This window comes from Ailuropoda melanoleuca, chromosome 2, assembly GCF_002007445.2.
Source record: "Ailuropoda melanoleuca isolate Jingjing chromosome 2, ASM200744v2, whole genome shotgun sequence".
Taxonomy (NCBI): domain Eukaryota; kingdom Metazoa; phylum Chordata; class Mammalia; order Carnivora; family Ursidae; genus Ailuropoda; species Ailuropoda melanoleuca.
Window position 1 is genome coordinate 184,241,866 of NC_048219.1, and position 22,011 is coordinate 184,263,876.

The following is a 22,011-nucleotide window of genomic DNA, read 5'->3' on the forward strand; positions in this document are numbered from 1 at the left end:
CCCGGGCGCGCGCGATTGGCAGCCCCCAGCCTCAGCCCTCCCGCCCCCCCCCCCCACCCCCCGGACGAAGTCCGGCCCCCGCCTGCTCCGCGGCCGCCGCCGCTTCCCGCTCGCCGGCCCGGGGTAGTCCCGCGCGGGGCCCGGATACGGCCGCGCACTCCTCCCAGGCGCCGCGGAGCAACCAGGTTGGAGACGCCCGCAGTCGGCGCTGTCCTCTCCCCGGCCCGAGCATGAAGGTCGAGTTTGCGCCGCTCAACATCCCGCTGGCGCGGCGGCTGCAGACGGCCGCGGTGCTGCAGTGGGTCCTGTCCTTCCTGCTGCTCGGTAAGGACCCCGTGGGCTCCCGGGCGCTCAAGACCCAGGCCTGACGCCGCGGTGCAGGGGGCCTCCGTCTCCTCCCTCGCGGACAGTCCTTGTCCAGAGACGTGCTTAGATCCTCCAGTCCTTCCCGGTGAGCCAGAACGAGAAGGTCAAACAGGGAGTTGCAGCTAACTTGGGACTGTTTTGGTTTCTCTCTCCACGTGCACCTCGTAGTGAATGCCTGTTTGGCAACCGTTTTCCTCTGTGCCTTTTTTTTTTTTTTTAATGCGTACCTTACAGTAAAAGGCACAGATGATAATTACACAACTTGATGATTTTTGGCAAATGAATACACCCAAATGTCACCAAGACCCAATAAAGCCATGGAATATTGCACTATAATCCCGCAAAAGTTGGTAAACCCGTTTCCTGAATTGTCGACTCATAAAAAACCAATGCCCAAATATTTACAGCCCGATTCCTTCCTCGTCCCACCCTCCTGACAACTGGCTATATTGACTTTTCCGTGTTCAAGATCATCCGGGTGCAGAAAGGCACCTTTGTACAAGGCAGGCTGCAGCAAACATCAGTTTGGGTTGGGTGGCTTGTAAATGACTCGACCCAAGGGTGTGTTATAGCGGGTTTCCAAGTTAATCCCATCGAGAAAGGCACCTTGAGGCTGTCACTAGATGGAGCAGGGCGGCTTACCTGAGCGCTTCTTTTCCTGGAAGTTTGTTCAGCTCTTGGAGTAAATGGGGGATGCATGGTATGAAAGGAGGGAGGAACTACCCATAACTTGCACTCTGCTGAAGGCTAACATCATTTGTGTGCTAGAATAAGATCACGGGTTGTACATTGTGGAGGCCACAATGATAACAGTAATGATAAACTCATTGCACTGTTAGAGGTCTACACTTTTGAAATGGTTTCACATTTTGAATGCATAGGTCAGTGGTTCTCCGCCCTGGTTATATATTAGAGTCACTGGGGGAGCTTCTAAAAAATACAGATGCCCAGGCTTTATCCCTAGAATCTCTTAATTCATTCCATATGGAATGGAACCCGTGCATCCATATTTTGTGTATCTATGTAACTATATAAATGTGTGTGTGTGTGTCCTCACAAGCCAAACCGTGAGACAGGTGTGGTAGCGTTACACTCCGAGGAGCAGAGGACCATTGACATCATAACAGACACATTTATTGAGGGCTTAGTGTGTGCCACGTCCCATTCTGAGCACTGTTAACCCTGCAATCTTCACAACAGTCCAGTGAGACAATGAGACAAGGAGTGTTCATTCCTGCGCTCATTGGACAGATGAGGAAACGAAGAGGGAAGTAAATTGTTCAAGCTCACACAGTGAGTTGGAGCGGGAGGAGCCAGGTGCAATCCCAAGTATTCTGCCCAGGGTCCCAGGTTTAACTGCTACGTCGCCCACTCCAATGCCTTGAACTTGGAGACTGTCTTCCTTGCTGATCAGTTGCATACCTTTGGTGTCCTACTGTCCTTTTCTTTCATGGCACTCGTCATTGCTTGTATTTGTGTATGTCTGCGGTTACTTGAGAAAGGTCTGCCTTACCATCCTTGTCCACCAGCTCAGTGAGGGAGCATTCAGCACATGCCTGGCCCCTGGAAGGCACGAAATAAATACTTGTTGAATGACAGTCTCCACTCTCACCAGAAGGAGGCTATCTGCCCCATGCGTCTCTAGTTGTATTAACCCGAGTAATCCTCACAGCAACCCTGTGAGATAGGCACTACCCCTGGACTCATTTTACAAATAAGGATGCTCCAAGGTGAAGTCAATTGCTCAAGGTCACATGGCTCCAAGTAGGTGGGGGAGCCACAGGTGTCAAATGTGAGTGAACTCGTGACTTAGCTATGACTAATGATTCTTAATTTGAGTCAGGCTAGAGTGGCTTGCAGTTAAATGCTGTTAGTGCACGCATTTGACATTTGTGTTACTAGGAGCATATTATCTTCTATATATAGCGGTGATTTTATTTTGAAAACTTTCAAACATGCAAAAAGTAGAAGTGTATGAACTCTCATATACCCATGACCTGGGTTTATAATTATTTTAACAATCTGCCATATTAGTTTTATGACTCGTTTTTGCAAAACTATTTTAAAACAAATCACAATATATTTTAATCCTAAATACTGTGGCATGCATATATAAAATAATTTTTTACATAATCATAGGCCACATGTAGCATACTTAATAATTATTGCTTAAAATCAGTTAAACTAAGTTCATATTTTCTAAGTTGTGTCAACAATACACTTTTCTTGGTGATTTATTTGAACCAGGTTCCAAACAAGACCCTTGTGCTACATTTGGTCTTTACATGTCTTTTAACTTAGAACAGTGTTCCCTATTTGTTTTCTTGTCAGTGATGCACTAAAGCAGCCAGGTTATCTGTCCTGCAAAGGTGTCTCCCCTTTAGGGTTTTCCTGTTTGCTTCTTTATAATGTGAACCTGTTCCTCCACCCCATGTATTTCTTCTACAATGGAAGTTAGATCTAAGGCTTGATCAGATTTATTTATTTTTAAGAATTTATTCATTTGAGAGAGAGAGCTCGTGAGCACAGGCATGGGGAGTGGGAGAGGGAGAAGGAGGCTCCCCACTGAGCAAGGAGCCCGATGCAGAGCTCGATCCCAGGACTCTGGGAGCATGACCTGCGCAGAGGCAGATGCTTAAACCAACTGAGCCATCCGGGTGTGCCAAGGCTTGGTTAGATTTACATGTGGCAAGGCCTCTTCCCAGGCACTGCTGTGTGCCTCACATTGCATTATGTCAGGATGTACGTAATGTCGAGTTGTCCCATTAGTAGCGGCTAAGCATGATCGGTGGGTGCAGATAAGAAGTAATCTGAGGGCTTGTCATTGGCATGTGCAAACAAAAGTTCTCCGTTGACCATTGCCCTTTCACCTAGTGGTCTCCATTAATGATCCTTGTCTGTATCAACTGCTGTTTGGGACTGCAAAATGGTAGTTTTCTTATTCTGTCATTCGTTCTTCGCATACTAGCTAGAATTTATGCAAAGAATAGTTTCCCCCCATCATCTAGGGCCATTTGACTACTCCACCGTTCATTTCTTACTGGAAAGGTAGGATAAGAGCTTACTTATTTCTTTCCATTTAATTATCAATCTTGAAGGAAGGAATTCATGTAGTAGCTACTTTCAGTGGTGTCAAGAGGGCATTTATTAATTGTGTATTTTAAGATCTCTAAATCAAAAACTTGGAATGCATTTTTCTTTCCAGGAAATGAGTTTAAGCTATTGGCCCTTGAAATATATTTTTAAAATTGCAGAATGTTTCATTTAGTCCTGAAATCAGACACTCTTTCCTTGAGATAAATGTTAAATACTTGTCATCCAGTCTTATGACATTGTATTAGTTTTAGGTGGATGACATAGTGATTTGATACATGTGTTTATGACAAAATGATTGCCACAATGAGTTTAGTTACCATCTATCACCACACATAGTTACAATTATTTTTCTTTGTGATGAGAACTTTTAAGACTTACTCTTAGCAACTTTCAAATATAATAATATACTATTGTTGGGAAGCCTGGGTGGCTTAGTCGTTTCGCGGCTGCCTTTGGCTCAGGCCATGATCCCAGGGTCCTGGAATAGAGTCCCACATGGGGCTCCCTGCTCAGCGGGGAGTCTGCTTCTCCCTCTCCCTCTGCCTGCTTTTTCCTCTGCTTGTGCGCTCTCTCTCTCAAATGAATAAATAAAATTTAAAAAACCCACAAAACAGTATAATATTGTTGACTATAGTTACCATGGACTTATTTATCTTATAACTGGAAGTTTGTGCCTTTTGACTCCCTTCACTCATTTTGCCCACCTCTCCACCCCCCTGCTTCTGGCAACCGCTAATCTGTTCTCTGTATCTATGAATTAGTTTTCTGTTTTTGTGTTTGTGTTTTTAGAGAGAGAGAGAGACAGGCGGAGGAGTAGAGGGGCAGAGGCAGAGAGAGAAAGAGAGAATCTTAAGCAGGGCCCACGCTCGACATGGAGCCTGATGTGGGGCTCAACTTCCCAATCCTGAGATCATGACCTGAGCTGAAACCAAGTGTCTGACACTCAACCGACTGAGCCACTTATGAATTAGTTTTGTTTGTTTTCTTTTTAAGATTTCACACACAAGTGAGATCATACAGTGTTTATCTTTCTCTGTCTCACTTATTCCACTTAGCATAATGTCTTCAAGGTCTATCCAATGGTATCACAAATGGCAGGATTTCCTTCCTTTTTTTTTTTTTAGTGGCTGAATTATATCTATATATATAATTATTATATAAAATCACATTTTCTTTATCTATGGACACTTAAGTCGTTTCCATGTCTTGATAACTGTAAGCAATGCTGCAGTGAACACGGGGTGGGGGGGGCAGATTTCTTTTTGAGATGTTGATTTCATTTCCTTTGGATAAATTCCCGGAAGTGGGATTGCTGGATCACCTGCCATCTGATCTTAATATTCAAGGAACTGAAACATTACCTACTAGCTTGTGGGCTACCAGCCTGCTAACTGGAAAGGAAGCTGACAAAGAGAGAGCCAACATTTAATGACTGTCTTCTACCTATAACCGCTTGTGGCAGAGATGACTAGATTTTTTAGATGAGAAAACGGGAGCTCAATAGGTTAAGTATCTTGTCTAGGATGGCATTGGATTGGACCATGATCTGTTACTGAATGGGTTTGTTTATTTACTTGAGCAGTGTTCTTGAAGTATGGTTGATATACAGTAAACTACACATATTCAAAGTATACAGTTTGATAAGTTGACATATATATGTCTCCAAGAAATCATCATGCAGTTAAGATAATGAACATAGCCGACATCCCAGAGGTTTGTCATATCCCTTTTGTAATCCCTCCGTCCTACTGTCCTTTATCTCCAAACATCCACTGCTGTGTTTTCTGTCCTACAGATAAGCTTGCATTTTGTAGTGTTTTATATAAATGGAGGCGTACCATAGGTACTCTTTTTTTGTGTGGTTTCTTTCACCCAACATTATTATTTCCAGATTGGATCTTGTGTGTATAAATAGTTCACTGCCTTTTTGTTTTGAAGGGGTATTCTCGTGAACGGATACATTGCAATTTGTTCATCTGTTGGCGAATGTTTGGGTTGTAGCTGTTATGAATGATGCTGCTGTGAATTTCTGCCCACAAGTCCTTGTAGGAACATGAGCTCTCTTTATTCTTTATTTCCAGACCTGGGAACAGAATGGCTGATCATGGTATGGCAGTTGCAGGTTTAACTTTTTTCTTTAAGATTTTAATTATTTCTTTGAGATAGAGACAGAGCGCACTAGTGTGGGGGAGAGGAAGGAGGGGCATAAGGGGAGGGAGAAGCAGGGAGCCTGAGACAGGGCTCATCCCAGGACCCTGAGATCATGACTTGAGCTGAAGGCAGACACTTAACTGACTGAGCCACCCAGGCGCCCAGGTTTAACTTTTTAAGAAACTGCCAAACTTTGTTCCTAAATGGTTATACTATTTTCTGTTCCCACCAGTCAGTTGCTCCAGATCCTTGCCATCACTTGATATAGTCATTTTAAAAAATTTTTCAATTTAATAAATATGTAGTAGTATCTCATTGTGGTTTTAGTTTGCATTTCCCTGATGACCAATGATGTTGAGCATCTTTTCATATGTTTGTTTGCTATCTTTGTATCTTACCCTTTGAAGTACCTGTTTAAATCTTTTGCCCATTTTTAATTGGGTTGCTTGTTTTCTTTCTGTTGGGTTTGGAGAGTTGATTGAGTTCTCCTGGATACAAGTCTTTCGTCAGGTATGTACTTTGTATAGAATTTTCTTCCACTCTAGGGATTATCTTTTCATTCTCTAAACAGTGTAATTTAAAGAGCAGACGTTTTTAATTTTGATGGAGTCCAATTTATCCATATTTTCTTTGTGGATTGTGTTTTTGGTGTTTTATGTAGGTATTTTTTTGCTTCATCCAAGACCAGAAAGATTTTTTAAAATATTTTCTTCTACATATTTTATAGTTTTGGTTTTATATATAGATTTGTGACCCATTTGAGGTTAATTTTTGTATATGTTATAAGGTCTAAGCTCATTTTTTCGGCATATGTATAATCCAGTCATTCCTGCTCCATGTCTTAAAAAACAAAACCAAAATCTGTCCCTGCTGTACTGTAGTGCCCCGTGTCTTTGTCAAAAGTTATTTATTATGTGGTCCATATATACAATGGAATATTACTCAGCTATCAGAAGGAACGATTTCTCAACATTTGCTGCAACATGGACGGCACTGGAGCAGATAATGCTAAGTGAAATAAGTCAAGCAGAGAAAGACAATTATATGATTTCTCTCATCTATGGAACATAAGAACTAGGAAGATCGGTAGGGGAAGAAAGGGATAAAGAAAGAGGGGGTAATCAGAAGGGGGAATGAAGCATGAGAGACTATGGACTCTGGGAGACAAACTGAGGGCTTCAGAGGGGAGGGGGGTGGGGGAATGGGATAGACTGGTGATGGGTAGTAAGGAGGGCACGTATTGCATGGTGCACTGGGTGTTATATGCAACTAATGAATCATCGAACTTTACATCAGAAGCCAGGGATGTACTGTATGGTGACTAACATAATATAATAAAAAAAAATTTTTTTTTAAGTTATTTATTCGTATATGGGTGGGTTTACTTCTGGACTCTGTATTCTGTTCCATTCATTTGTTTGTCTGTCTTGATGCCAGTACAATGCTGTTGTGATTGCTGTAGCTTTATAATAATTTGTGGAATCAGATCTCATTAGCCCTCAGACCTTGGTGCTGTTTTTTCAGAGTTGTCTTGATTATCATATAGATTCTTTGTGTTTCCATTTGCACTTTAGAATCAGCTTGTCAATTTCCACACACACACACACACACACACACACACACACACAAAGCCTGCTGGGATTTTCATTGGGAGTGATTTTTTATTGAGATTAGTCAGTAGATGAATTTGGAGAAAATTGATAGCTCAAAAATATTGAGTCTTCCACTGTGTGATTTTTTTTTAAATATCAGAAGTTTTTAAACTTTAGAGCCTATTTAAGAATCACTCGGGGATTTTTGTTAAAATACAAATTCCCCAGAGATTTTGATTCCGTAGGTTGCAGGGAGGGCCATTACATTTTTTAAAAAACTTTTTATTTTGAAATAATTTCAGAAGTACTCATTGTAGAAAATAAAAATTCTAGAAAATTACAAAAATTCCAAATATTCCTTCATCAGATTCCCCAAATGTTAACATTTTACCATGTTTTCTTTCTTTCTCTGTGCGTGTCTCTCTCTCCACACACACACACACACAAACTCGCTGTCTCTTACAATTTTTTTAAGTCTTTAAGGATGTTACAGACATGGTTTCTCTTTATCCTTAAGTACTTCAATGTGTATTTCCTAAAACCAAGGACACTCTCTTATATAACCACAGTACAATTATCCAAATGAGAAAAATAACTGATAGAGTTCAACAGTCTAATCCATACATAGACCCTATTCACATTTCGGTAACTGCCCCACAAATGTCCTTTATAGCAAAGGAACCCACATGTTGTATTTAGTTATGTCTCTCTTTAATTATGGTTTTCAGTTTGTAGCTATATCAAATAGTTGTGCTTATTTTGTCCTTCAGATTGTAAACATTTCGGAAATATTAAGAACATAGGACTAGTTTCAACTGGATCCTGGTGCATTCATTAGGTGAAGAAGTCAGTCCAGTAATGAATTTGCTTGTAGACAAGAAAAATGCAGTTCGCGCTCCCTAAAACTTTTAAAAAGCAGTGTGGAACAGAGAGCTGCAAAATTCTGCCTAGGGGTCTGAGGTTTGTCTAGCACTATCCTAAGAAATCTGGGAGGTAAGTTCCCTTAAAACAGAAATTTTAAAAATCAGAAGCATGTTACGCTTACATTCTTATAATCAACAGATGGCTCTGATTGTGTTTTGAAGTACAATGCCTCGGGAACAGGAAAGAAAAGAATATGATGTGCTAAACTCTGAATTCCATTTTCTTCCTCCATACTCTGTTACATGGTTAAAATAAGTACAGAAACACTTTTCAAAGGGGAGAAATGAAGACTTCTTGGATACAAGTGGGAAGGATGCACATACAGATTAAATATTTTCAGTATTTCTTAATATTGGTTGCTATTCCATCCAAGTAAATAAAACTTAGGTAGCTTTTGCAGTATTTTTCTGATGCTGTTTGCTCATGGAAATTTAATAGAATCATGTTCAAGACGAGAATATTCTTATATCAGTTGATTTGTTTACAGTTTTGTTTTCTTATTTCTTTCTAGGGGAGCCATTTATTTCTTTTTAAAAAATAATCTTTTGATTATAAGATAATTCAGACTAGTTATTAGAAGAATTGAGAAGAGTAGAAGGGCTTTGAAAGACCCTAGAGAGATTCCATATTCTTATTCAGAGGTGATTATTATTAATATTTTGGCGTATGTTTTCCTCCTGTTTGCCTATTTTTAAAACTCACTTTTACTAAAGTAATATATGCACTGGAGAACAAATCAAATAACATTTTGGATTGAACCATGTGCCACTGGATTTTTTGAAGGTCTCAAGCAGTCAGTAGGGGCCAATAACATTTATGGAGAGTTTCCCATATACCATCACTATTCCAAAGGCTTATCTAAGTTTCATTAACCAATTATTTTTCCATGTTATAAACATTACTGTCTTAAATTTTGAAAAACTGATAAACCTAGAACTTAAAGGAATTTACCAATTTATGTACATCAGGTCTTTGAAGAAGTGCTTATAGGTAAAACATGATATTAGGATTCATGGACTTTTCAAATTCTGCTGACATTGACGGGGCATTTGCCCTGGATTAGACACCGTACTGTGCCTTTGCATTTGTACTTTCTTATTCAGCGCCCTTGTACTGCGTGTCTGCATCCCGGTGAGAGTGCTGGAGCCAAATGGGTGGGAATAGCAGAGGAAGACCATTGCTTCATGCTGCAGAAATGGCATGTGTCCCCCTAAGCACTGAAGGACCCTCCTCTACCCCAAAGCGTAGACCTTGCCACCACTCTTTGCCAAAAGGCTTCAGTTCACAGAAAAAATGTAATCTTCATCCCTGATTTTGCTAGAATACTGTTCTATAAAGCTAGGGAAACCTATAGGCCGCGTTGAAGCTGAAAGTGGGTCATTGAATCAATCATTCCCTCTACAAAGGAAAGGTGGCAAGTCAAGATTTTTTTTTTTTTTCAAATGCAGGGCTGGTTCTGTGAGCTTCTAGCTCATTCCCAGCCAGGCAGCAGTGCTTAACCTACTATGATCAGTTATATGTGTGGTTCATATATTCCCCCCGTCTTTTAATTTTGGAAAATTTCAAACCTACAGAAGTACTGAAAGAATAGTTCCGTAAACATTTTTTTTTTTTGAACCTGGATTCACCAGCTCTTAGCGTTTTTTCCACATTTGCATGTGCGCGCAGTTTCTCTCCCACTCCCTCTCTCCCTCCCTCCACACACACTTTGTTATTGTTGCTGTTGAACCATTTGAAAGTAAGAAATTAAGTTGTAGACATCATGGCACTTCATGGTAAATACTATAGACTGTGTCTCTTGAAAACAAGGTTTTTCTGCATAATCACAATCCCTTTATCATAACCCAAGAAATTTGTCAGTGTTACAAAATCTTATTTAATATATGGCTCATATTCAAATTTCCTTAATTGTCTTCAAATTTTCCTTTAAGCTAGACCAGCTCCTATACCTTTTATTTGTTTGTTGTTGTTGTTTTAAAGATTTTATTTACTTGTTTGAGAGAGAGAGAGAGAGAGAGGGCACCAGCAGGGGAGAGACAGACGGAGAAGCCGACACGCTGCTGAGCAGGGAGCCCGACATGGGGCTTGATCCCAGGACCTCAGGATCAGGACCTGAGCGGAAGACAGACACTTAACCAACTGAGCCACCCAGGCGCCCCACCTTTTATTTGTTTTTTAATCTCTTATCACTCTGATATTTTTCTGAATAGCCATAGCTAATTATCTTATAGAGGGTCTGATTAGAGTCAGGTTGAGGATTTTTGGAAAAAAGACCACAAAGTGATGGGGTGTATTTCCCATTAGATCATATCAAGAGGCATCAGATCATTTTGCCCCTTTATTGGTGAGAATGCCATACGTTTTGGCTGAGCCTTATTTGTTTCTGACTTTTAGTGCTGTTGAAGTGGGTAGAATTACAGTAGCTGAAAGGTGGAAACAACCCAAATGTTGAATGGTGGCTGTTGAACAGATGAATGAATGGGTGAACAAGTTGTGATTCAGCCACAGAGGGGAATATTATGCAGCCCTGAAAAGGAATGAAGTATTGACACATGCTTCAGGATGGGTGAACCTCAAACACCTGATGTTAAGTGAAAGTCTACAGAAGCTTACATATTGGGTCATTCCATTTATATGAAATATCTAGAGTAGGTAAATCCTTCGAAACATAATGCAGATCGGTGGTTGCCGGGGACAGAGAAGAGGGGAATAGGGAGTAACTGCCTGATGGATTTCATCTTTGAGTGATCTAAGTATTTTGTAACTAGGTCCAAGCGGTAGTTGTACAACCTTGTGAATGTAGGAAGCGCCACTGGATTGGTTTCTTTAAAATGGTTCATTTCTGTCATGTGAGTTTCACTTCAATAAAAAAAAAAAAGCGAGGGGGAGGCGGCTTCTTGATGATGCAGGGGAAGTGGACTCTGTGGGCATGAAGTTATAACGGGGTGTGAATGAGAGAGGCTGGCTTGTGGTGTTTCATTCAACATACACCTCGGTCAAAGCGACTGAAATTCAGGCCTTCCGTGCAACTTGGTCTGTGGTTCAAGACATTTTTAAAAGGTATCAGCATCAGTTTTGAGAACTGGACAGTGTGTTGGAGTAGACTTTTGTAGCTTTTCTCTTTAACCTCCCATTCAGAAGAATCATGTTACCTTGGATTGCTTCATGAGATAGAAATAGAAAAGAGAGGTGATCCGGTCACCTAGGTTTTTTTTAGTGTTTTCTCCTTTCAATCCAGTCTAGGATCATGGGATTTAAAAAGCTATTTTGGTGCTGTTTATGATATGAAAGATTAAAGAGTGTGTGCAATGTGTGGAGGGGGAGCTTAAATTAGAACAGCTGCTCTGGATCGCGAGCTATCAGAGTGTCTCAAGTGACGAAGGTGTTTCTGCTTGGTGATCCAGGGGTTTCCTGACTGTCCTCTAGGAGTAAGCTAAAATGTGGGGAAATGTGCAGAATTATGTTTATAGAGAAAATTTGTTAGAAGCCCACATGTTCAAAAAGAAAAGAATGGTTGAATTAGTTTTGCCCTTTCATGGAATGCGAATCAGTCATCAAAAATATCACTTATGAAGAGGTTTTAATACCAAATTGAAAATATGAAGCAGCTAGTGTGAGATCACTATAAGAGAGACAATACAGAAATTTAAAAAAAAAATGTGATCAACCGTGTTAAGGAAACATAACCTGTTCATAGGGAAAAAAAAGGACTGCAAGGAAAATTTTAACAGTATTTTTTATTAACAAGAATGGGGGTGCTATTTTATCTGCTTTTACTTTTTGCATTTTCTAAACATATAATAATAAACACAGTCGCTGTCACACCAGCTCCCATTTGCCTTGTGCTTGCTGTGTGCCCGGCACGATGGCATCTCTGCATTTATTTCCCCATAGTCCTTGGAGGCGGGTGCTGTCACTAGCTCATCTCACAGGTAAAGGCCTTAAGGTTCAAGAAGAAACAGAACTCGCCCCGGGTTAGGCAGCTAGTCGGTGGCAGATTCCGACATAAGCAGTCCAACTCCAGATCCATGTGTTAACCATCAGCCACACAGAACGTTTAGTGGCGTTGAAGAGACATGCAGTGTGTATTCAATTAGTGCATGTGTGGTTGGGTTAGTGGAACACTGACTTGGTAGCCTGGGGACTTTATTTCTGGATCTGCTCTGGACTCCTTTTGTGGTTCAAATTAAGTTACTCTGCTTTTGGTCTCAGTTTCTCCATCATTACAGTAAGGAAAACAGAACCTCCCATTTGCCTGATTTCTGATGCTTATGAGCCTGCCTAGGCGCTGGTAATAAATACTTGTAAGATTCTGGTGCTGTTGCCGTGAGCTAAGTCTAGTTTGGTTTTGTTTAAAAAAAGGAAAAAAAAAAGTGTGATGGGTTTAAGAATTAGGCAAATCCAGGTTCAAGTCTTTTGGACCCTCAAAATCCCTGAGCCTCAGTTTCCACATCTGCAAAATGGGGACAGGACTGTGTCCCGTGAGGGTTCTGAGGAAAGAAAATGCCATTGCCTGTGGGAGGTAGTCGCCGTTAAGCACCTGTCCTCTCCTGTCCCTGCTCCGTCTTAGCGTCCCTGCCCTGGCGTAGAGTACAGAGTGATGAGACCTACCCAAGTGTCTTTGTACATTTTGGACACATTTTAGTAAAATAAAGAGAAAATTAACCAACAGTGGTAAATTGTCAGCACTCAGACCTGGGTAGAGGGAAGCAGGTGAAACAAAATGAAATGATCCTGGTAGGAATGAGGGCAAAGGACACTCTTCTTGGCGGTGCTTCTGGAGTCATGGAAACTTTGCTGGCCGTTCCAGAATGCAACAAGACACCCTGCAGAGGGGTAGAGGGCACATACTTCCTTAACCTTTCATGCACTTTTCTTTAACAAACTTTAACCTACTCTGGAGAGAGCAGATCAGTCCTCTTACAGGGGTCAATTCTGTAGTTAGGTAAAATCTATACTGGGATATTTATTGATTTGTGTATCTCCAGGAACAAAAATATGTGTTCTGTTTTTGGCAAAAAAAAAAAAAAATTGTGATAGGTCAAGATGCTGTTAATTAAATGCCATGATGGATGGTTTGGGAATAAAACTCTTTGTAACAAAGTTGATAGGGAGTAGACAGGAGTTTGGGGGACTGAAATCTGCTTTAAGACCAAGACTACAGCATATAACAAAAAAGGAAGAGCCAGTGGCACTCCTTGAAATCATAGTAATGGGTGGATTTATTGAGCATTTACTGTATGCCAAGCTTTATGACTTTATGCTCCCTCCCCCTTTCTCATTAATATTTCTCTCCCTCTCTTTTTTAAAGATTTATTTATTTCTTTGAGAGAGGGCATGTGAGTGGGGGGTGGGAGAGAATCTTAAGCAGGCTCCCCGCAGAGCGTAGAGCCCACGACCCGGGGGGCTTGATCTCAGGACCCTGAGGTCAGGACCTGAGCTGAAATCAAGAGTGAGATGCTTAACCACCTGAGCTACCCAGGCACCCCATATTTCTCCTATTATAAATATTTGTTGGTATAAGATCACAGACATAAAAAGAAAACGCCTAGCTTAATGTATTACTTCAAGGCAAACATTCTTGTCACTACTCCCCAGGTCGAGTGTTGCCACTTCTTGCGTCAGACATTTTGAAGCTATGTCGTTTGGTGCCTAAACAATTTGGATTTTGCTTTGTCATCAGGAAATGTTGCAAGTAGTGAAAGATGAACTAAGATGCAAGGAGTTCCTCCTACGCTGTTTCTGTCTCTGGCAACAGAGTTCCTGAAAACGGAGTTTGTTGCTAGAATGTTCCCTCTTTGTGGGCACGTACGTAATGGCTTCTCAGCCAGGTAGACACAGACATCTGTAGTGGGAACTCCTATGCATCCCGTCTTTCAGCAGCGATTCCTCCAGACATCACGTCAGGGAGGTGGTGTAGACCAGGGGCTTTGACAGTGGGCTGTGGAACTAGACCAACCACTTCCTTCCTGTGGGGTTTGGGCAATCCATATAACCTCTCTGTGCCATTTCTCTCCTCTACGAGAAGGACTGTGGCTGCTTCATTGACACTATCGCTATATAAGGATTAAATAAAAATATTTTGGCAGAGGGGCGCCTGGGTGGCTCAGTCGTTAAGCGTCTGCCTTCGGCTCAGGGCGTGATCCCGGCGTTATGGGATCGAGCCCCACATCAGGCTCCTCCGCTGGGAGCCTGCTTCTTCCTCTCCCACTCCCTGTGCTTGTGTTCCCTCTCTGGCTGGCTGTCCTTCTCTCTGTCAAATAAATAAATAAAGTATTTAAAAATATATATTTTGGCAGAGTACCTGATACAATACTTGGCATATAGTCAATATTCGATAAATGTTAAATATTACTCTCTCATTGCTATCTTGTTACATTACCTCGCTTGAACTGAGGCTCAGCGTAACGCACCTTGTGTATTCATTAAATCCCGGTGAGCAGATGCCAACTGACCCTGACTCCTGAGGTCTTTCCCTTTCTTACAGCACAGGTGTGTGTTGGCGTCATCGTGATACTGATCGTGTATAACTATTGGTTCCTCTACGTCCCTTATGTGACATGGCTTTACTTTGACTGGAGTACCCCAGAGCAAGGAGGCAGGAGGTCCAACTGGGTCAGAAGTTGGACCGTTTGGAGGTATTTTAAGGACTATTTTCCAATTCACGTGAGTAGAATTGTTTTCTGTTGTAGTATCTTGAGCTGGGAGAAGAATGGAAATTTGTTTTCATCACAAATAGTTCAAGCTTCTTTCTTTTCAGACGGAGAAAGCCTGCAAATCAGCCCAAATTACTAAATGGGATCTAAGCTAAATTGACACCATTTTGAAGGCTGTGGGGCGGGGGGCTCTGGGCTCAGGAAATTGTTTAAAAATTTGGAAACAGCTCTAACCCAGAGAACTAAACAAGTTATGTTTTCCATTTCCTTTTTTAAAGAGTAATTAATTAATTAATTAGAGAGAGCGAGAGAAAGAGAGAGCCCAGGCAGAGGGGAGAGTGAGAAGCAGGCTCCTGGCCAAGCGGGGAGCCCAATGTGGGGCTCGATCCCAGGACCCTGAGATCATGATCTGAGCCAAAGGCAGACGCTTAACACTGAGCCACCCAGGTGCCCCTCTATTTCCTTTTGACATTAAAGCTAATCATGAGTTTCTTGGTTTCTTATTGGAATCTAATCTGGACCATTTTACTAATTTTTTTTTCCTCACTATATACTGTAGCTCATCAAAACTTGGGATTTGGATCCAAGTCACAACTATATATTTGGGTTTCACCCCCATGGAGTGCTTGTTGCTGGAGCCTTTGGAAATTTTTGTACAAATTATTCGGACTTCGAGGAGCTGTTTCCTGGCTTCACCGCGTATCTTCATGTGCTTCCATTTTGGTTCCGCTGTCCGCTCTTTCGAGAATATCTGATGACTAGTGGTAAGTGAAGGCAGATCGTTATTTCTCCAGTGTTCTAGGGTGGCGGGACCACACAGGATATCCCCTCCCAAACACGGGTTTACAGTTTCTTAGTAAAACCCTGGGAACGTATCCCTGTCTGATACTTCCCATGCTGCTTCGATGATTCTTGTCTCCCCCACTAGACTGGAAATTTCAGAAAGACACAGACCGTCTTTTTTTTCCCCACCCCAAGTGTCTAGCATAGGGCCTGGGATATAGGAATGTTCAGTAGATGTTAGTTCAGTGAAAGAATAAATTGATGAATGCGTTTTGTGTATACAGATGTGGGAGAAAGAATCTTGGGTCAAACAAGTGATACGTTGCACCTTTGGAGAAGCCCTTTGCCTGTGTTTATGAACACCCTGGGAACGTATCCCTGTCTGATACTTCCCATGCTGCTTCGATGATTCTTGTCTCCCCCACTAGACTGGAAATTTCAGAAAGACACAGACCATGTCTTTTTTTTCCCCACCCCAAGTGTCTAGCATAGGGCCTGGGATATAGGAATGTTCAGTAGATGTTAGTTCAGTGAAAGAATAAATTGATGAATGCGTTTTGTGTATACAGATGTGGGAGAAAGAATCTTGGGTCAAACAAGTGATACGTTGCACCTTTGGAGAAGCCCTTTGCCTGTGTTTATGAACACCCTGGGAACGTATCCCTGTCTGATACTTCCCATGCTGCTTCGATGATTCTTGTCTCCCCCACTAGACTGGAAATTTCAGAAAGACACAGACCATGTCTTTTTTTTCCCCACCCCAAGTGTCTAGCATAGGGCCTGGGATATAGGAATGTTCAGTAGATGTTAGTTCAGTGAAAGAATAAATTGATGAATGCGTTTTGTGTATACAGATGTGGGAGAAAGAATCTTGGGTCAAACAAGTGATACGTTGCACCTTTGGAGAAGCCCTTTGCCTGTGTTTATGAGCATCAGAGATGGAAAATGTCCTCTAATATGTCTTGAAGTAATGGCCATATAGAAACAAAGCACATTTAATCTGTCTTTTTCTTCCCAGATTAAACAGAACTTGGCTCAGAAATGAGTTCATTCTACTCTGCTACCCTGAGCTAGAGGAAAACTCTTTGATTAATGAAACCATAATTCTACCAATTCCAAGAATAAAATGTAGCTGAAATGCTATAAAGACACTGTATGAGTGTGTGCAGAGGCTAAGCTTGTGGTGACAGCTCTCACGTCAGTTTGAGGGCTGGTTTGTTTGGTTTTCTAACCGGACCAGCTTACTGACTCAGCATGAACTACAGAACCTTCCAAAGTGTCTCATGTTCGTGGTCATTGTCTGCATTAACTATCGTTGTCTTGCATTTCTTGGATATAAAGACAAGTGGATAGTCTCATTCTGGAAAATTTGTAATTTCAGGATGAATAAGTAGCATATTCAGAGGTAGAATTTTGCAGGGTCTTCCAGGTTTTCATTACTTCCTATTAATTTCTCAAGTCTCTGTTGTCATTATACACCTGATAGGAAATCGCTGAACACCAGGATCCCTGGCTGGGTGTTCAGTTGCTGTGTATGGACCTCCACCCCTATGGCCCTGGGCTCTCTGTCCAGTCTGGCTGTCACTGCATCTGGCCTCTAGAGGGCGCACCAAACCTCCAAACTACTGTAGAGGCAAAAAAAAAATCCCTTCCTATTTTTGCGGACATTGATTGGGTTAGTTTTATAAAAGGAAAAAAAAAAATTAAAGGGAAATTTTTTTTATTTCAAAAAAGCACAGAAATATATTTACAATATATACTGTTTGCTGATTCCAAGCCACAAGTGAGGTTGGGTAGTGGTAACTGAGAGCAGCTGTGGCAAATTTATGGTACAAGAGATGTAGGTACACCCCTCTCCGTGGCCATGTCAGATACATATAATTAACCCTAAGAATCTTGCTCCATATAGTGCCCTCAGAGTCATTGCCATTTGCCTGAGCTGGCATTTGAGATTAAACTTGTCTGTTCTTTCTGGCTTATGACATCATGGGCTCTTTTCCTTTTTGCCGTAACCCGAGTTTTCCTAAACGCTAAATAAAAATATCCAAACTTGTAACTGGTAGAGCTTTAGGGTGTCCTTATCTCAAAGTTTGGAGAGTTCTCAGTTTTTTTCTAGAACCAGCTTCCAGGACAGCTCCTGGTCCAAGGCTGCCCTTCTACTCTGTGCCTTTCTTGGTGGCTGCCTCTCTGGGTGTGAAAGGCAGACAGACATGTGTGCCAAACCTCACGTAGTAAAGAACCAGTAGAGTTTCAGAGGTCCTTAGCTGACCAGTGCCTGTTTTGCTCTTACCCAAGGGGTTTTGTCACTTTAAGTCCCTGTAAGTCCCCCCTCCAAACTCTTCCTCCTGGTGCATTTGGGTGAATCTGTACTCATCAGGTGTCAGCCAGGGCACATTCTGTGTTTCGAGGCCATGTTCCTTCCCATGTGCCTAGTAAGGCTCAGCAGGTAGTAGAGATCAGATCACAAAAGCCACATACAGAGCTCAGAGGAGGTCGATATGAAAAACAGCTGATGGATTGGACAAGACTTAGTGATCGATGCAGCCTCAGGAAGGTAGCAACTATATCTGTCATATCGTCAGCATCTAGCAGTGTCCTGCCTGTAGCAGGTGCTCAGTAAGTGTTTGGAATGAAGGGATGAGTGATGAGTCAATGCGGTTGCTAAGAAGAGGGGAATATGTGTGGGAGGAGCCTACACCTCTGACTTGGGTGACAAGATCCATGATGGTCCCATTACCTTGAGGGGTCATGTTGCAAGAAGAATACAGTGCATTGGGCTTGGAAACATGGAGTTTGAGGTGTCTTTGAGTTGGCAGGGTAGAAATGTCCATTGGGCCATTGGAAGTGTGGGTGGAGAACCTCGGGAGGAAGATGGCCCAGGAGAGAGATTTGGGAGAGCTCAGCGCACGTAAGTGGTCCTTGAATCCATGTACGTAGAAGCTATTAGAAGGTATTAGAAATTATGAAGGAGGGGCGCCTGGGTGGCACAGCGGGTAAGCATCTGCCTTCGGCTCAGGGCGTGATCCCGGTGTTATGGGATCGAGCCCCACATCGGGCTCCTCTGCTGTGAGCCTGCTTCTTCCTCTCCCATTCCCCCTGCTTGTGTTCCCTCTCTCGCTGGCTGTCTCTATCTCTGTCGAATAAATAAATAAAATCTTTAAAAAATAAAAAATAAATTAAAAAATTAAAAAAATAATAAAAAAAATAAATTATGAAGGAGCCTGTCTTAGTTCAGCCTGCTATAACAGAATACTATAGACTGGGTGACTTAAATAATAGACATTTATTTCTCACCGTTCTGGAGGCCGGGTGTCCAAGACCAAGCACTGACAGATCCAGTGTCTGGTAAGAGCTCCTTTCCTGGCTCCTTGTTATGTCCTCACATGATGGAGAGACAGCACCCTGCCTCTCTTCCTCTTTTTATAAGGACACTGATCCCATCTTGGGGGCTGTGTTCTCATGACCTCATTACTTTCCAAAGGCGCTACCTCTTAATATCATCCTATTGGGGATTAGGGTTTCAACATAGAAATTTTAGAGGAATACGAATATGCAGTTCTTAGAGCCCTAAGACATAGCAGCATTTAAGGATGGCCTGTAAAGGGAGCCCAGCGAGGGAACTGAGACGTGGCCAGAGGGGAACCAGTGTCTGGAAACTCAGAAGGCTCTCTTTCCAATGGAAGTAATGCCTCCAGCTCCCACTCGGGGTGCACAGGGCAGAATGGCCATGCCTTGAAGTCAGGAAAAGTTCAAACCCATTGAGGCTCATGTTCTCTCCCCTCTAACTCACCACCTTCTGCCTCTTTAGTAAGTGGTTGGTCACTCAAAATCCTGCATTATTTCATATTCCTCCAGTAATAGGCACTTACTGTAAAATGAGCATATAATTGTCCTTTGAGAAATGAGGTATGTTGTGTTTTAATAAAGCCTGTCTGACACATTCTTCTATGACTCAAAAAATGGATATAGCCATGAATGGAAGGAAACAATAAGACTTTAAAAAGCAATTATCTCTGAAATACAGGTCATGAGTGGCTTGTATTTTCATTTTTTTTCCCTTTAAGAGTTCATGGCCTTTTCCTGCAAGGGTACATAGTACATTCAAAATCTGAAAAGGAATCTTTAAAGTTATTTTTATGTGGGAAAGCCTGGTACAAAGACTGAACAATCATATAACTATCTTAAATAAACAGTTTATCAAAGTCAGACTAGACATTTTGGAACCATGTAAAGATCTGGTTATTTGTCAAATGTCTGCATTTTTAAAATCGTTTATATTATAAATCTAGGTTTGGGAAACAAAAATCCACATAGAATATCTGAAACAGGACCTTGTGTGTTCAGAAGGTCCAGTGCAGCCTCTTGAAAAGGATATGCTTTTTGGTTCTGAGCCAGGATTCACCAGGGTAGTGATCAAGGCCATACAGCTCTGCAGGTTGTGCACTGAACAACTGCAGAGGGCACCTTTCGCTTATAGTGCGATATGGACAGAGTCCATATGACAGAGTCATATAGTGAGCAGTGTATAACCTACCCAAATGAGTGGTAGATCTAATAACAAGTGACATTTTAAAGACCTAACCCATCACCTGCCAAAATGTTGTGTTTTATTAATGGAATATATTACCAAAGATCTGGCTGTGACAAAATTATAAACTACAAGATGTTCTAGATGTAAGCAGGTTAGGGAATTTTGTTAAATGTTCACGGATACCGTTGAATATTATGATGAAAATGTTGTAATTTTTAAGATAAATACTTAGCCCTTTTGTTTTATTCACTAAGGGTCAGTCTCAGTTTCTAAGAAAAGTGTGACCCATGTGCTGAGCAAGGAGGGAGGTGGAAACATTTCAGTCATTGTTCTTGGGGGTGCAGAAGAATCACTGGATGCCCATCCTGGAAAATTCACTCTGTTCATCCGCCAGCGGAAAGGATTTGTTAAAATTGCTTTGACCCATGGGTAAGTAGCTTCTCATTTCAGGTACCTGGGTCAGAGAAGTTAAGACGTTATTGAATGAATACAAAGAAATAAAGTAATTTTTCTAGTCCTTAAAGATAGACTTCCTCTTAGCTGACCTTACAATGAAAGCGGGTGTGGATGTTCTTGGGAAACGGAATACAACCTTCCCACTAAGGTAGTTCATTCCATGTCATCCGCAAGTTAAACTCACCTTTAAAAACAAAGCAAACAGGGGCACCTGGGTGGCTCAGTCATCTGGGCATCTGCCTTCAGCTCAGGTCATGATGCCAGGGTCCTGGGATCGAGCCCATGTGGGGCTCCCTGATCAGGGGAGAGTCTGCTTCTCCCTCGCCCTCTGCCCCTCCCCCCACTCATTCTCTCTCTCTCTCTCAAGTAAATAAATAAAATCTTTTTTTAAAAAAGCAAACAAATAAAAAGTACAAAATTTTATATACAGAGTATAAATTTGTAGCCAAATGAACAAACGCATCATGGCCCGAACTCTAGGTGGAAAAGACGCTTCCCGGAGCCTTGATTTTCTATGGAATAAAATTCCATGAATTGCTAAACTGCTGAGGTACCACCCCAAAGGATTTCAAGTATAAGTCGGTTGCATTGTGTGGAACATGAAATCAGCAGTATAGGGAGATACGGGAACACTGCAGAATTGTTGGCATATGTTGCAGAAGTCATCTGAACAGAATAAAATACTTAAATTGTTGTCCTTAAAAATTCGTGTTCTTCCGCTTTGTTTTTGTAGCGCGTCCCTGGTCCCGGTGTTTTCTTTTGGAGAAAATGAACTATTTAAACAAGTTAACAACCCTGAAGGCTCATGGCTTCGGACTGTGCAGGAGAAGCTACAGAAGATCATGGGGTTCGCTTTGCCGCTGTTCCACGCCAGAGGAATTTTTCAATACAATTTTGGCCTGATGCCCTATAGGAAACCTATCCACACTGTTGGTATGTACATCAAAGACTAAAGGCTTGTTAGAAAAACGAAAGTGTTACCTTACTTGAGCAATGTTACTGTTACTGATTGCAGTGCTAATGCAAGAGAAGTGGCTTTGGGTAATAACTTCCTAAAATAAGAATCCTATAGATGTTATTTGAGTTCATTTACAGTATGTCTTGTAGCTCAGAAATGACTGTTTTTTCCATTTGGGAATTGATTACTTTCAAGAAAACTACTATTGAACTACAGGGAGAATCCAATTTAGACATAAAGTTCCTAGTGCTCTGTGTGAATCTATTTCTCTGTACCAGCAGATTGTAATGTAGCAATTCTTTGATGAACACATTACATCAGTCTGTGAGTATATGCAGATTTCTGTGTCATAGATGGCTTCATCATGTGCCGTTCACCTAGGCACCAGTTTCTGTGGCAGAAGCATTTTGGGGGGGGGCCACTTGCTATTTTTACATGTATTCTAATATGAACTGATTTTATTTTGAGAAGTGGTATCTTGGGGGGAGTTGAGGTGGG

General features: G+C 41.7%; 1 protein-coding gene and 1 long non-coding RNA gene across 4 annotated transcripts in view; one reads left to right on the plus strand and one right to left on the minus strand.

Annotated features, from left to right (window-relative positions):
* Window positions 1–80: 80 nt before the first annotated feature.
* The window catches only part of MOGAT1 (monoacylglycerol O-acyltransferase 1), a 35,051-nt gene continuing 13,120 nt past the window's right edge, over window positions 81–22,011 (plus strand). Inside the window, exons 1-5 of one of the 3 annotated variants that reach the window (XM_034655261.1) lie at window positions 81–324; window positions 14,617–14,621; window positions 15,345–15,549; window positions 20,354–20,528; window positions 21,289–21,488. In XM_034655261.1, the coding sequence (XP_034511152.1) occupies window positions 231–324; window positions 14,617–14,621; window positions 15,345–15,549; window positions 20,354–20,528; window positions 21,289–21,488 (679 nt within the window). In that variant the 5' untranslated portion in view covers window positions 81–230. Of the gene's footprint in view, window positions 325–13,976; window positions 14,041–14,616; window positions 14,796–15,344; window positions 15,550–20,353; window positions 20,529–21,288; window positions 21,489–22,011 lie in introns of those variants that run through there. The other 2 variants (XM_034655259.1, XM_034655260.1) reach the window with 2 other exon arrangements.
* The window catches only part of LOC105242035, a 38,081-nt gene continuing 36,510 nt past the window's right edge, over window positions 20,441–22,011 (minus strand). The window contains exon 7 of the long non-coding RNA XR_004623639.1: window positions 20,441–20,553. This is a non-coding gene — a long non-coding RNA (uncharacterized LOC105242035). The remainder of the gene's footprint in view (window positions 20,554–22,011) is intronic.